Source organism: Procambarus clarkii, chromosome 26 (genome assembly GCF_040958095.1).
Source record: "Procambarus clarkii isolate CNS0578487 chromosome 26, FALCON_Pclarkii_2.0, whole genome shotgun sequence".
In the NCBI taxonomy this organism is placed as follows: domain Eukaryota; kingdom Metazoa; phylum Arthropoda; class Malacostraca; order Decapoda; family Cambaridae; genus Procambarus; species Procambarus clarkii.
The window spans coordinates 4,942,683-4,958,992 of NC_091175.1; the positions used below are offsets into that span (position 1 = coordinate 4,942,683).

General features: G+C 31.5%; 1 protein-coding gene across 27 annotated transcripts in view; it reads left to right on the forward strand.

The window, feature by feature from the left end:
- LOC123749090 (uncharacterized) overlaps positions 1 to 16,310 on the forward strand; it is a 61,782-nt gene that overhangs the window by 22,073 nt on the left and 23,399 nt on the right. For 14 of the 27 annotated variants that reach the window (XM_069331755.1, XM_069331750.1, XM_069331749.1 and 11 more), the window contains 6 exons: positions 1,761 to 1,853; positions 5,088 to 5,180; positions 7,115 to 7,207; positions 10,907 to 10,999; positions 12,787 to 12,879; positions 15,307 to 15,399. In XM_069331755.1, coding sequence (XP_069187856.1) covers positions 1,761 to 1,853; positions 5,088 to 5,180; positions 7,115 to 7,207; positions 10,907 to 10,999; positions 12,787 to 12,879; positions 15,307 to 15,399 — 558 coding nt within the window. The remainder of the gene's footprint in view (positions 1 to 1,760; positions 1,854 to 5,087; positions 5,181 to 7,114; positions 7,208 to 10,906; positions 11,000 to 12,786; positions 12,880 to 15,306; positions 15,400 to 16,310) is intronic. The other 13 variants (XM_069331754.1, XM_069331742.1, XM_069331762.1 and 10 more) reach the window with 7 other exon arrangements.

Sequence of the window (16,310 nt, forward strand, 5' to 3'; positions counted from 1 at the left end):
TGTTTCTTATGAAATGAAAAAGCTACCCATTTCATAATGTATGAGGTCAATTTTTTTTTATTGGAGTTAAAATTAACGTAGATATATGATCGAACCTAACCAACCGTACCTAACCTAACCTAACCTATCTTTATAGGTTAGGTTAAGTTAGGTAGCCGAAAAAGTTAGGTTAGGTAGTCGAAAAACAATTAATTCATGAAAACTTGGCTTATTAGGCAATTCGGGCCTTGCATAGTAGGCTGAGAAGTGCATTCTGGCTACTAGGTACGATATATACATATATATATATATATATATATATATATATATATATATATATATATATGTCGTACCTAGTAGCCAGAACTCACTTCTCAGCCTACTATGCAAGGCCAAATTTGCCTAGTAAGCCAAGTTTTCATGAATTAATTGTTTTTCGACTACCTAACCTACCTAACCTAACCTAACCTAACTTTTTCGGCTACCTAACCAAACCTAACCTATAAAGATAGGTTAGGTTAGGTTAGGTAGGGTTGGTTAGGTTCGGTCATATATCTACGTTAATTTTAACTCCAATAAAAAAAAATTGACCTCATACATAATGAAATGGGTAGCTTTATCATTTCATAAGAAAAAAATTAGAAAAAATATATTAATTCAGGAAAACTTGGCTTATTAGGCAAATCGGGCCTTGAATAGTAGGCCAAAAAGTGAGTTCTGGCTACTAGGTACGACATATATATATATATATATATATATATATATGTCGTACCTAGTAGCCAGAACGCACTTCTCAGCCTACTATGCAAGGCCCGATTTGCCTAATAAGCCAAGTTTTCATGAATTAAAGTTTTTTCGACAACCTAACCTACCTAACCTAACCTAACCTAACAATTTCTGCTACCTAACCTAACCTAACCTACAAAGATAGGTTAGGTTAGGTTAGGTAGGTTTGGTTAGGTTTGGTCATATATCTACGTTAATTTTAACTTCAATAAAAAAATTGACCTCATTCATAATGAAATGGGTAGCTTTATCATTTCATAAGAAAAAAATTTGAGAAAATATATTAATTCATGAAAACTTGGCTTATTAGTCAAATCGGGCCTTGCATAGTAGGCTGAGAAGTGCGTTCTGGCTACTAGGTACGACATATATATATATATATATATATATATATATATATATATATATATATATATATATATATATATATATATGTCGTACCTAATAGCCAGAACGCACTTCTCAGCCTACTATTCAAGGCCCGATTTGCCTAATAAGCCAAGTTTTCATGAATTAATGTTTTTTCGTCTACCTAACCTACCTAACCTAACCTAACCTAGCTTTTTTTGGCTACCTAACCTAACCTTACCTATAAATATAGGTTAGGTTAGGTTAGGTAGGGTTGGTTAGGTTCGGTCATATATCTACGTTAATTTTAACTCCAATAAAAAAAAATTGACCTCATACATAGAGAAAAGGGTTGCTTTATCATTTCATAAGAAAAAAATTATAGTAAATATATTAATTCAGGAAAACTTGGCTTATTAGGCAAATCGGGCCTTGAATAGTAGGCTGAGAAGTGAGTTCTGGCTACTAGGTACGACATATATATATATATATATATATATATATATATATATATATATATATATATACATATATATACATATATATATATATATATATATATATATATATATATATATATATATATATATATATATATATATACTGCATTTGCAAATAATAAAGACTGATACCAGTCTCGTTTACAGAGTACAGCAAGGAACATCACACTACCGGTGGCGTGCCCGAAACCTCAGTGGGAGGTGAGAGTGAAGAGTCAGAATCGGGACTCTCCGCCTCCAGTAAGTCTATGATTTCTTAAATGTAATAAATGATCAGTAGAATAAAATTGCTTATTTCATGAGAAATTTTCTCATATATTTCAGATGCATCATATATCTAATGATTGTACATTTAATCCTTTTCTTGTAAATTATATGTTGAGAAGGATCTAAGTGGCATTATCAGTGATCTTATGAGTATTTACTAAATATGATTCTTTTTATCTGTGGTGCAGTTTTTTTAATAGGATTCTCTCTATTTTTGATCAATGTAATTCAGATTTAAATTAGGTATGAACATTATTATTCAGTTGAATTTCATGTTACCTTCACTTTACTTCTCTGTTTATCTGATTGAGTTTTTCTGCCAGTTTGTTTATCTGTTTGTGTATGAGTCTCTTTCTCTTTCTATATATTTATCATGCCTTCGGAGATGTCACCACTGCTAGGCTAAGTCTCAGCTACAGGTGCTTCTGGGAGTTTTTAACATCTGCTGATGTAGATTTTTGTAAATGTAAACTCTGTCAGCTGAACTATTCGCATACTCTGCGTCATTATATAATGGAATGTAAAAAAATAACGGCTTTCAGAGATATCACCATCAATGGAGTCCAAGAAATGTGTATGTACTTTATTCATAATGATGTGCTGCCCGGAATTTTAGCGAAGTTTCCAAAATTTGCTTATTGTAGGTAATGCATGCACATGACTATATATATATATATATATATATATATATATATATATATATATATATATATATATATATATATATATATATATATATATATGAATACTCACACCCCAGAAGTGGTGTGAGTTTTCATTCGCATATAGTCCTGGGGACCATTCAGGCTTGTTCGCATATATATATATATATATATATATATATATATATATATATATATATATATATATATATATATATATATGTCGTACCTAGTAGCCAGAACGCACTTCTCAGCCTACTATGCAAGGCCCGATTTGCCCAATTAGCCAAGTTTTCCTGAATTAATATATTTTCTCTAATTTTTTTCTTATGAAATGATAAAGCTACCCATTTCATTATGTATGAGGTCAATTTTTTTTATTGTAGTTAAAATTAACGTAGATATATGACCGAACCTAACCAACCCCACCTAACCTAACCTAACCTATCTTTATATGTTAGGTTAGGTTAGGTAGCCGAAAAAGTTAGGTTAGGTCCTCGGAAAACAATTAATTCATGAAAACTTGGCTTATTAGGCAAATCTGGCCTTGCATAGTAGGCTGAGAAGTGCGTTCTGGCTACTAGGTACGAAATATATATATATATATATATATATATATATATATATATATATATATATATATATATATATATATATATATATATATATATATATATATATAAATATATATATATATATATATATATATATATATATATGTCGTACCTAGTAGCCAGAACTCACTTCTCAGCCTACTATTCAAGGCCCGATTTGCCTAATAAGCCAAGTTTTCCTGAATTAATATATTTACTATAATTTTTTTCTTATGAAATGATAAAGCAACCCTTTTCTCTATGTATGAGGTCAATTTTTTTTATTGGAGTTAAAATTAACGTAGATATATGACCGAACCTAACCAACCCTACCTAACCTAACCTAACCTATATTTATAGGTAAGGTTAGGTTAGGTAGCCAAAAAAAGCTAGGTTAGGTTAGGTTAGGTAGGTTAGGTAGACGAAAAAACATTAATTCATGAAAACTTGGCTTATTAGGCAAATCGGGCCTTGAATAGTAGGCTGAGAAGTGCGTTCTGGCTATTAGGTACGACATATATATATATATATATATATATATATATATATATATATATGTCGTACCTAGTAGCCAGAACTCACTTCTCAGCCTGCTATGCAAGGCCTGATTTGCTTAATAAGCCAAGTTTTCATGAATTAATTGTTTTTCGACTACCTAACCAACCTAACCTAACCTAACCTAACTTTTTCGGCTACCTAACCTAACCTAACCTATAAAGATAGGTTAGGTTAGGTAGGGTTGGTTAGGTTCGGTCATATATCTATTTTAATTTTATCTCCAATGAAAAACAATTGACCTCATACAAAATGAAATGGGTATCTTTATCATTTCATAAGAAAAAAATAGAGAAAATATAATAATTCAGGAAAACTTGGCTTAATAGGCAAATCGGGCCTTGCATAGTAGGCTGAGAAGTGAGTTCTGGCTACTAGGTACGACATATATATATATATATATATATATATATATATATATATATATATATATATATATATATATATATATATATATATATATATATATATATAATCTTTTGAATAACAAATGATTCAACAAGAGGCTCACAACCGTCACTATATATATATGTATATATATATATATATATATATATATATATATATATATATATATATATATATATATATATATATATTTATATATATATATATATATATATATATATATATATATATATATATATATATATATATATGAGTCGTACCTAGTAGATAGAACGCACTTCACGGCCTACTATGCAATCCCCCGATATGCCTAATAGGCCACGTGATTTTCTTTATTTTCAATATAGTGTTTCCATTTAGTTTATTTGAATTGTTATTATTAGGATATATTGATAACATAATATATTCACTTAGTTGTGATAGTTTAGGTAAGGTTAAGATAGGTTAGGCTAGGTAGGGTTGGTTTGATTCGGTCACATTTCTATGTTAGTTTTAACTCAAATTTAAACAAATTAACTTATACATAATGAAATGGACAGATTTATCATTTCATAAGAAAATTATGTATATTCAGGAAAACTTGGCTTATTGGGCAAATCGGGCCTTGCATAGTAGGCCAAGTACGACGTTCTTGGCCTACTATGTATCTACTACTATGTATCTACTACTACGTATATATATATATATATATATATATATATATATATATATATATATATATATATATATATATATATATATATATATATATATATATATATATATATAATATATATATATATATATTTAGGGGTACCACCACTGGTTTAATTAAAGGGACCCACATCCTCGAAGAAGAAAATAAATAGTGTTCAGAGAAGATCTTGTGGATTCTATATATATATATATATATATATATATATATATATATATATATATATATATATATATATATATATATATATGCTGCATTTGCAAATAATAAAGACTAATACTAGTCTCATTTACAGAGTACAGCAAGGAACAACACACCACCGGAGGCGTGCCCGACACCTCAGTGGGAGGTCAGGGTGAAGAGTCAAAAACGGGACTCTCCGCCTCCCGTAAGTCTATGATTTCTTAAATGTAATGAATGATCAGTAGAATAAAACTGCTTTTTTCATGAGAAGTTTTCTCATATATTTCAGATGCATCATATGTCTAATGATTGTAAATATAATCCTTTTCTTGTAAATTATATGTTGAGAAGGATCTAAGTGGTATTATCAATGATCTTATGAATATTTACTAAATATGATTCTTTTTATCTGTGGTGCAGTTTTTTTTAATTGGATTCTCTCTATTTTTGATCAATGTAATTCAGATTTAGGGATGAACATTATTATTTAGTTGAATTTCATGTTATCTTCACTTTACTTCTCTGTTTATCTGATTGAGTGTTTTTCTGCCAGCTTGTTTATCTGTCTGTGTATGAGTCTCTTTCTCTTTCTATATATTTATCATGCCTTCGGAGATGTCACCACTGCTAGGCTAAGGCTCAGCTACAAGTGCTTAGAGGAAGTTTTTAACATCTGCTGATGTAGATTTTTCTAAATGTAAACACTTTTAGCTGAACGATTCGCATACTCTGCGTCATTATATAATGGAATGTAAAAAAAATAGCGGCTTTCAAAGATATCACCTTCAATGGAATTCAAGAAATGTGTATGAACCTTATTCATATTGATGTGCTGCCTGGAATTTTAGCGAAGTTTCCAAAATTTGCTTATTGTAGGTAATGCATGCACATGACTGTAAAGCTGCCACCCAGTTGCGTTAGTGTGGAGCAAGACTAGTAACTGTGTTACTCACCATACTTGTAAAGTGCAATGTATGGTGACGGTTGTGAGCCTCTTATTGAATCACTTGTTATTCAAAAGTTTATATATATATATGTCGTACCTAGTAGCCAGAACGCACTTCTCGGCCTACTATGCAAGGCCCCGATTTGCCTAATAGGCCGAGTGATTTTCTTTATTTTCAATATAGGGTTTCCATTTAATTTTTTTTAATTTTTATTTTTTAAATTATTTTAATAACATAATATATTGACTTAGTTGCGATAGTTTAGGTAAGATTAACATAGGTTAGGTAGGGTTGGCTAGGTTCGGTCACATATCTATGTTAGTTTTAACTCAAATTTAAACGAATTAACTTATACATAATGAAATGGACAGATTTATCATTTCATAAGAAAATTCCTAGAAAATTATGTAAATACAGGAAAACTTGGCTAATTGGTGAAATCGGGCCTTGCATAGTAGGCCAAGTACGACGTTCTTGGCCTACTATGTATATACAACTACGTTTATATATATATATATATATACATATATATATATATATATATATATATATATATATATATATATATATATATATATATATATATATATATTTATATATATATAAATATATATATATATATATATATATTTATATATGTATGTATATATATATATATATATATATATATATATATATATATGTCGTACCTAATAGCCAGAACGCACTTCTGAGCCTACTATGCAAGGCCCGATTTGCCTAATAAGCCAAGTTTTCATGAATCATTTGTTTTTCGACTACCTAACCTACCTAACCTAACCTAACCTAACTTTTTCTGCTACCTAACCTAACCTAACCTATAAAGATAGGTTAGGTTAGGTTAGGTAGGGTTGGTTAGGTTCGGTCATATATCTACGTTAATTTTAACTCCAATAAAAAAAAATTGACCTCATACATAATGAAATGGGTAGCTTTATCATTTCATAAGAAAAAAATTAGAGAAAAAATATTAATTCAGGAAAACTTGGCTTATTAGGCAAATCGGGCCTTGCATAGTAGGCTCAGAAGTGCGTTCTGGCTATTAGGTACGACATATATATATATATATATATATATATATATATATATATATATATATATATATATATATATATATATATATATATGTACTGCATTTACAAAAAATAAAGACTGATTCTAGTCTCATTTACAGAGTACAGCAAGGAACAACACACCACCGGAGGCGTGCCCGACACCTCAGTGGGAAGTGAGAGTGAAGAGTCAAAAACGGGACTCTCCGCCTCCAGTAAGTCTATGATTTCTTAAATGTAATGAATGATCAGTAGAATAAAATTGCCTATTTCATGAGAAATTTTCTCTTCAGATGGATCATATGTCTAATGATTGTAAATATAAACCTTTTCTTGTAAATTATATGTTGAGAAGGATCTAAGTGGTATTATTAATGATCTTATGAGTATTTACTAAATATGATTCTTTTTATCTGTGGTGCAGTTTTTTTTATTTGGATTCTCTCTATTTTTGATCAATGTAATTCTGATTTAAATTAGGGATGAACATTATTATTTAGTTGAATTTCATGTCATCTTCACTTAACTTCTCTGTTTATCTGATTGAGTGTTTTTCTGCCAGTTTCTTTATCTGTCTGTGTATGAGTCTCTTTCTCTTTTTATATATTTATCATGCCTTCGGAGATGTCACCACTGCTAGGCTAAGGCTCAGCTACACGTGCTTCTGGGAGTTTTTAACATCTGCTGATGTAGATTTTTCTAAATGTAAACTCTGTTAGCTGAACTATTCGCATACTCTGCGTCATTATATAATGGAATGTAAAACAATTGCGGCTTTCAGAGATATCACCTTCAATGGAATCCAAGAAATGTGTATGAACCTTATTCATAATGATGTGCTGCCCGGAATTTTAGCGAAGTTTCCAAAATTTACTTATTGTATGTAATGCATGCACATGACTGTAAAGCTGCCACCCAGTTGGGTTAGTGTGGAGCAAGACTAGTAACTGTGTTACTCACCATACATGTAAAGTGCAATGTATGGTGACGGTTGTGAGCCTCTTGTTGAATCACTTGTTATTCAAAAGTTTACATATATATATATGTCGTACCTAGTAGCCAGAACGCACTTCTCGGCCTACTATGCAAGGCCCCGATTTGCCTAATAGGCCGAGTGATTTTCTTTATTTTCAATATAGGGTTTCCATTTAGTTTATTTGAATTGTTATTTTTAAATTATATTAATAACATAATATATTGACTTAGTTGCGATTGTTTAGGTAAGGTTAAGATAGGTTGGGTAGGGTTGGTTAGGTTCGGGCACATATCTATGTTAGTTTTAACTCAAATTTAAACGAATTAACTTATACATAATGAAATGGACAGATTTATCATTTTAAGAAAATTTTTAGAAAATTATGTAAATACAGGAAAACTTGGGTTATTGGGCAAATCGGGCCTTGCATAGTAGGCCAAGTACGACGTTCTTGGCCTACTACGTATATATATATATATATATATATATATATATATATATATATATATATATATATATATATATATATATATATATATATATATATGTCGTACCTAGTAGACAGAACGCACATCTCAGCCTATTATGCAAGGCCCGATTTGCCTAATAAGCCAAGTTTTCCAGAATAAATATTTTCTCTATTTTTTTTCTTATGAAATGATAAAGCTACCCATTTCATTATGTATGATGTCAATTGTTTTTTATTGGAGTTAAAATTAACGTAGATATATGACCGACCCTAACCAACCCTACCTAACCCAACCTAATCTATCTTTATAGGTTAGGTTAGGTTAGGTAGCCGAAAAAGTTAGGTTAGGTTAGGTTAGGTAGGTTAGGTAGTCGAAAAATAATTAATTCATGAAAACGTGGCTTATTAGGCAAATCAGGCCTTGCATAGTAGGCTGAGAAGTGCGTTTTGGCTACAAGGTACAACATATATATATATATATATATATATATATATATATATATATATATATATATATATATATATATATATATATATATATATATATATATATATATACATATATATATATATATATATATATATATATATATATATATGTATATATATATATATATATATATTTTTTTTTTTTTTTTTTTTTAAATGGAAGGGAGTTCCACCTCTAGCTGGAAGAAGGGGGACCCATAGCCTCGGAGGAATCCACGCATAACGCATTAGAGGGAATGTTTAGATCCCCTCCAATACAGTTTCTGTGTGCTTTTCTCCTACCACCCCCTTCCTTTTTTATTTTTTGTGCTTTATTATGCATTTGATGGTTAAAAGATATACATGGGTTGATACAAAAATAATAATGCAAAAAGGTGCTTAAAGGTTATGGATCTCTTGAAAAACACAACAATGGGAAACATTGATGAATGTCACAGACGGGTTCGATCATTGTTGCAAGTCAAACACTTCTTCGAATTCCTCATAAGTTGGACTAGTGCCCAAGACGCAACAGGCATTTCCCCTCTGAATCGCAACACTGAGGCGCTGGAACAAGAAACTTTTTGCTCTCTGGTCTTTTGTAGCGCTGATCAATTTGTCCCCCAATTCCTTCAGGAACTTCAATGCACATTTTCCCCACGAACCGAGGGTCTCCGAGCCGATCGGAACAAAGCTGTAGCAGTGTGCTAGACCTCTGTATTTAATAATTTTCTGCGATTCCCTGAAAGAAGCAGCACCACCGCTTTCACGTGTGCTGTAGTGGAGGTAGGTACTGGCCAGTGTGGCAGCGCACGTGTAGTCCCATACCACTTGCTTACCTTCCTTCCAAGGTAGCAAGGTGACCCCATCAGGGCGCTTCTGAGGGTCGTTAGGTCTGGATAAGTGTGGTTCTCTTTGTAGCGGGCTGTGGCGAGGCTCCTCTTGATGATGTCGTTGACTTCTTCATGTCTTGCGATTTTACCCTGTGATTTACGACATACCAGACCATGACGACCATATTGGTCTGCCATCGCAGTTCCGCAGATGCACCTATGTTCGGTGAGGATCGGGGCGGCAAGGCGAAGGGCAACTCCAATGCGGAGAGCGTCATGACTGAGGCGAGTTCCCAGGGCTGCATTGGGCACAGCAAATAAAAAATCCCCGGCGTGGGGTGCTGTTACCGCTAGGAGGCGGGCTTTGTTTTCAGCATCAGCGTTGTCAATCATTGCTGTGACAGTCTTTTCCATTATGGGGCTATCCCAGTGGGCCTGCTTGTGGTATATATATATATATATATATATATATATATATATATATATATATATATATATATATATATATATGTCGTACCTAGTAGCCAGAACTCACTTCTCAGCCTACTATTCAAGGCCCGATTTGCCTAATAAGCCAAGTTTTCCTGAATTAATATATTTACTATAATTTTTTTCTTATGAAATGATAGAGCAACCCTTTTCTCTATGTATGAGGTCAATTTTTTTTTATTGGAGTTAAAATTAAAGTAGATATATGACCGAACCTAACCAACCCTACCTAACCTAACCTAACCTATATTTATAGGTAAGGTTAGGTTAGGTAGCCAAAAAAAGCTAGGTTAGGTTAGGTTAGGTAGGTTAGGTAGACGAAAAAACATTAATTCATGAAAACTTGGCTTATTAGGCAAATCGGGCCTTGAATAGTAGGCTGAGAAGTGCGTTCTGGCTATTAGGTACGACATATATATATATATATATATATATATATATATATATATTATTTCATGAAAACAATTATTTCATGAAAACTTGGCTTATTAGGCAAATCGGGCGTTGCATAGTAGGCTGAGAAGTGCGTTCTGGCTACTAGGTACGACATATATATATATACATATATATATATATATATATATATATATATATATATATATATATATATATATATATATATATATATATATATACTGCATTTGCAAATAATAAAGACTAATACTAGTCTCATTTACAGAGTACAGCAAGGAACAACACACCACCGGAGGCGTGCCCGACACCTCAGTGGGAGGTCATGGTGAAGAGTCAAAAACGGGACTCTCCGCCTCCAGTACGTCTATGATTTCTTAAATGTAATGAATGATCAGTAGAATAAAATTGCTTTTTTCATGAGAAATTTTCTCATATATTTCAGATGCATCTTATGTCTAATGATTGTAAATATAATCCTTTTCTTGTAAATTATATGTTGAGAAGGATCTAAGTGGTATTATCAATGATCTTATGAGTATATTACTAAATATGATTCTTTTTATCTGTGGTGCAATTTTTTTTAATTGGATTCTCTCTATTTTTGATCAATGTAATTCAGATTTAAATTAGGTATGAACATTAGTATTTAGTTGAATTTCATGTTATCTTCACTTTACTTCTCTGTTTATCTGATTGAGTGTTTTTCTGCCAGTTTGTTTATCTGTCTGTGTATGAGTCTCTTTCTCTTTCTATATATTTATCATGCCTTCGGAGATGTCACCACTGCTAGGCTAAGGCTCAGCTACAGGTGCTTCTGGGAGTTTTTAACATCTGCTGATGTAGATTTTTCTAAATGTAAACTCTGTCAGCTGAACTATTCGCATACTCTGCGTCATTTTATAATGGAATGTAAAAAAATAGCGGCTTTCAGAGATATCACCTTCAATCGAATTCAAGAAATGTGTATGAACCTTATTCATAATGATGTGCTGCCCGGAATTTTAGCGAAGTTTCCAAAATTTGCTTATTGTAGGTAATGCATGCACATGACAGTAAAGCTGCCAGCCAGTTGGGTTAGTGTGGAGCAAGACTAGTAACTGTGTTACTCACCATACATGTAAAGTGCAATGTATGGTGACGGTTGTGAGCCTCTTGTTGAATCACTTGTTATTCAAAAGTTTATATATATATATGTCGTACCCAGTAGCCAGAACGCACTTCTCGGCCTACTAATCAAGGCCCCGATTTGCCTAATAGGCTGAGTGATTTTCTTTATTTTCAATATAGGGTTTCCATTTAGTTTATTTGAATTTTTATTTTTAAATTATTTTAATACCATAATATATTGGCTAGTTGCGATAGTTTAGGTAAGATTAAGATAGGTTAGGTAGGGTTGGTTAAGTTCGGTCACATATCTATGTTAGTTTTAACTCAAATTTAAACGAATTAACTTATACATAATGAAATGGACAGATTTATCATTTCATAAGAAAATTCCTAGAAAATTATGTAAATACAGGAAAACTTGGCTAATTGGTGAAATCGGGCCTTGCATAGTAGGTCAAGTACGACGTTCTTGGCCTACATATATATATATATATATATATATATATATATATATATATATATATATATATATATATATATATATATATATATATATATATATATATATATATATATGTCGTACCTAGTAGCCAGAACGCGCTTCTCAGCCTACTATGCAAGGCCCGATTTGCCTAATAAGCCAAGTTTTCCTGAATTAATATATTTTCTCAAATTTTTTTCTTATGAAATGATAAAGCTACCCATTTCATTATGTATGATTTCAATTTTTTTTATTTGAGTTAAAATTAACGTAGATATATGACCGAACCTAACCAACCCTACCTAACCTAACCTAACCTATCTTTATAGGTTAGGTTAAGTTAGGTTAGGTTAGATTAGGTAGCCGAAAAAGTTAGGTTAGGTTAGGTTAGGTAGGTTAGGTAGTCGAAAAACAATTAATTCATGAAAACTTGGCTTATTAGGCAAATCGGGCCTTCCATAGTAGGCAGAGAAGTGCGTTCTGGCTACTAGGTACGACATATATATATATATACTGCATTTACAAATAATAAAGACTGATACTAGTCTCATTTACAGAGTACAGCAAGGAACAACACACCACCGGAGGCGTGCCCGACACCTCAGTGGGAAGTGAGAGTGAAGAGTCAGAATCGGGACTCTCCGCCTCCAGTAAGTCTATGATTTCTTAAATGTAATGAATGATCAGTAGAATAAAATTGCTTATTTCATGAGAAATTTTCTCATATATTTCAGATGGATCATATGTCTAATGATTGTAAATATAAACCTTTTCTTGTAAATTATATGTTGAGAAGGATCTAAGTGGTATCTTATCTTGAGATGATTTCGGGGCTTTTAGTGTCCCCGCGGCCCGGTCCTCGACCAGGCCTCCACCCCCAGGAAGCAGCCCGTGACAGCTGACTAACACCCAGGTACCTATTTTACTGCTAGGTAACAGGGGCATAGGGTGAAAGAAATTCTGCCCATTGTTTCTCGCCGGCGCCTGGGATTGAACCCAGGACCACAGGATCACAAGTCCAACGTGCTGTCCGCTCGGCCGACCGGCTCCCTAGACTGATACTAGTATCAGTATTATTAATGATATTATCATTATTATTATGGTATTATCAATGATCTTATGAGTATTTACTAAATATGATTCTTTTTATCTGTGGTGCAGTTTTTTTTATTACGATTCTCTCTATTTTTGGTCAATGTAATTCAGATTTAAATTAAGGATGAACATTATTATATAGTTGAATTCCATGTTATCTTTACTTTACTTCTCTGTTTATCTGATTGAGTGTTTTTCTGCCAGTTTGTTTATCTGTCTGTGTATGAGTCTCTTTCTCTTTCTATATATTTATCATGCCTTCGGAGATGTCACCACTGCTAGGCTAAGGCTCAGCTACACGTGCTTCTGGGAGTTTTTAACATCTGCTGATGTAGATTTTTCAAAATGTAAACTCTGTCAGCTGGACTATTCGCATACTCTGCGTCATTATATAATGGAATGTAGTAAAAAAATTGCGGCTTTCAGAGATATCACCTTCAATGGAATCCAAGAAATGTGTATGAACCTAATTCATAATGATGTGCTGCCCGGAATTTTAGCGAAGTTTCCAAAATTTGCTTATTGTAGGTAATGCATGCACATGACTGTAAAGCTGCCACCCAGTTGGGTTAGTGTGGAGCAAGACTAGTAACTGTGTTACTCAACATACATGTAAAGTGCAATATATGGTGACGGTTGTGAGCCTCTTGTTGAATCACTTGTTATTGAAAAGTTTATATATATATATATATGTCGAACCTAGTAGCCAAAACGCACTTCTCGGGTTACTATGCAAGGCCCAGATTTGCCTAATAGGCCGAGTGATTTTATTTTTTTTCAATATAGGGTTTTCATTTAGTTTATTTGAATTGTTGTATTTTATTTATATTAAGAACATAATATATTGACTTAGTTGCGATAGTTTAGGTAAGGATAAGATAGGTTAGGTAGGGTTGGCTAGGTTCGGTCACATATCTATGTTAGTTTTAACTCAAATTTAAACGAATTAACTTATACATAACGAAATGGACAGATTTATCATTTCATAAGAAAATTTTTAGATAATTATGTAAATTCAGGAAAACTTTGCTTATTGGGCAAATCGGGCCTTGCATAGTAGGCCAAGTACGACGTTCTTGGCCTACTATGTATATACTACTACGTATATATATATATATATATATATATATATATATATATATATATATATATATATATATATATATATATATATACTATATATATATATATACTATATATTTATATATATATACTATATATATATATATATATATATATATATATATATATATATATATATATATATATTTATATATATATATTTATATATATATATACTATGTTTATATATATATATGTATATATATATATATATATAGATAGATAGATACATAGATAGATAAATATATATATATATATATATATATATATATATATATATATATATATATATATATATATATATATATATATATATATGTCGTACCTAGTAGCCAGAACGCACTTCTCAGCCTACTATGCAAGGCCCAATTTGCCTAATAAGCCAGGTTTTCATGAATTATTTGTTTTTCGACTACCTAACCTACCTAACCTGACCTAACCTAACTTTTTCTGCTACCTAACCGAACCTAACCTATAAAGATAGGTTAGGTTAGGTTAGGTTCGGTCATATATCTACGGTAATTTTAACTCTAATAAAAAAATTGACCTCATACATAATGAAATAAGTAGCTTTATCATTTCATAAGAAAAAAATTAGAGAAAATATATTAATTCAGGAAAACTTGGCTTATTAGGCAAATCGGGCCTTGCATAGTAGGCTGAGAAGTGCGTTCTGGCTATTAGGTACGACATACATACATATATATATATATATATATATATATATATATATATATATATATATATATATATATATATATATATATATATATATATATATATATATATATATATATATATATATATATATATATACTGCATTTGCAAATAATAAAGACTAATACTAGTCTCATTTACAGAGTACAGCAAGGAACAACACACCACCGGAGGCGTGGCCGACACCTCAGTGGGAGGTCAGGGTGAAGAGTCAAAAACGGGACTCTCCGCCTCCAGTACGTCTATGATTTCTTAAATGTAATGAATGATCAGTAGAATAAAATTGCTTTTTTCATGAGAAATTTTCTCATATATTTCAGATGCATCATATGTCTAATGATTGTAAATATAATCCTTTTCTTGTAAATTATATGTTGAGAAGGATCTAAGTGGTATTATCAATGATCTTATGAGTATTTACTAAATATGATTCTTTTTATCTGTGGTGCAGTTTTTTTTAATTGGATTCTCTCTATTTTTGATCAATGTAATTCAGATTTAAATTAGGTATCAACATTAGTATTTAGTTGAATTTCATGTTATCATCACTTTACTTCTCTGTTTATCTGATTGAGTGTTTTTCTGCCAGTTTGTTTATCTGTCTGTGTATGAGTCTCTTTCTCTTTCTATATATTTATCATGCCATCGGAGATGTCACCACTGCTAGGCTAAGGCTCAGCTACAGGTGCTTCTGGGAGTTTTTAACATCTGCTGATGTAGATTTTTCTAAATGTAAACTCTGTCAGCTGAACTATTCGCATACTCTGCGTCATTTTATAATGGAATGTAAAAAAATAGCGACTTTCAGAGATATCACCTTCAATCGAATTCAAGAAATGTGTATGAACCTTATTCATAATGATGTGCTGCCCGGAATTTTAGCGAAGTTTCCAAAATTTGCTTATTGTAGGTAATGCATGCACATGACTGTTAAGATGCCACCCAGTTGGGTTAGTGTGGAGCAAGACTAGTAACTGTGTTACTCACCATACATGTAAAGTGCAATGTATGGTGACGGTTGTGAGCCTCTTGTTGAATCACTTGTTATTCAAAAATTTATATATATATATATATATATATATATATATATATATATATATATATATATATATATATATATATATATATATATATATATATATATATA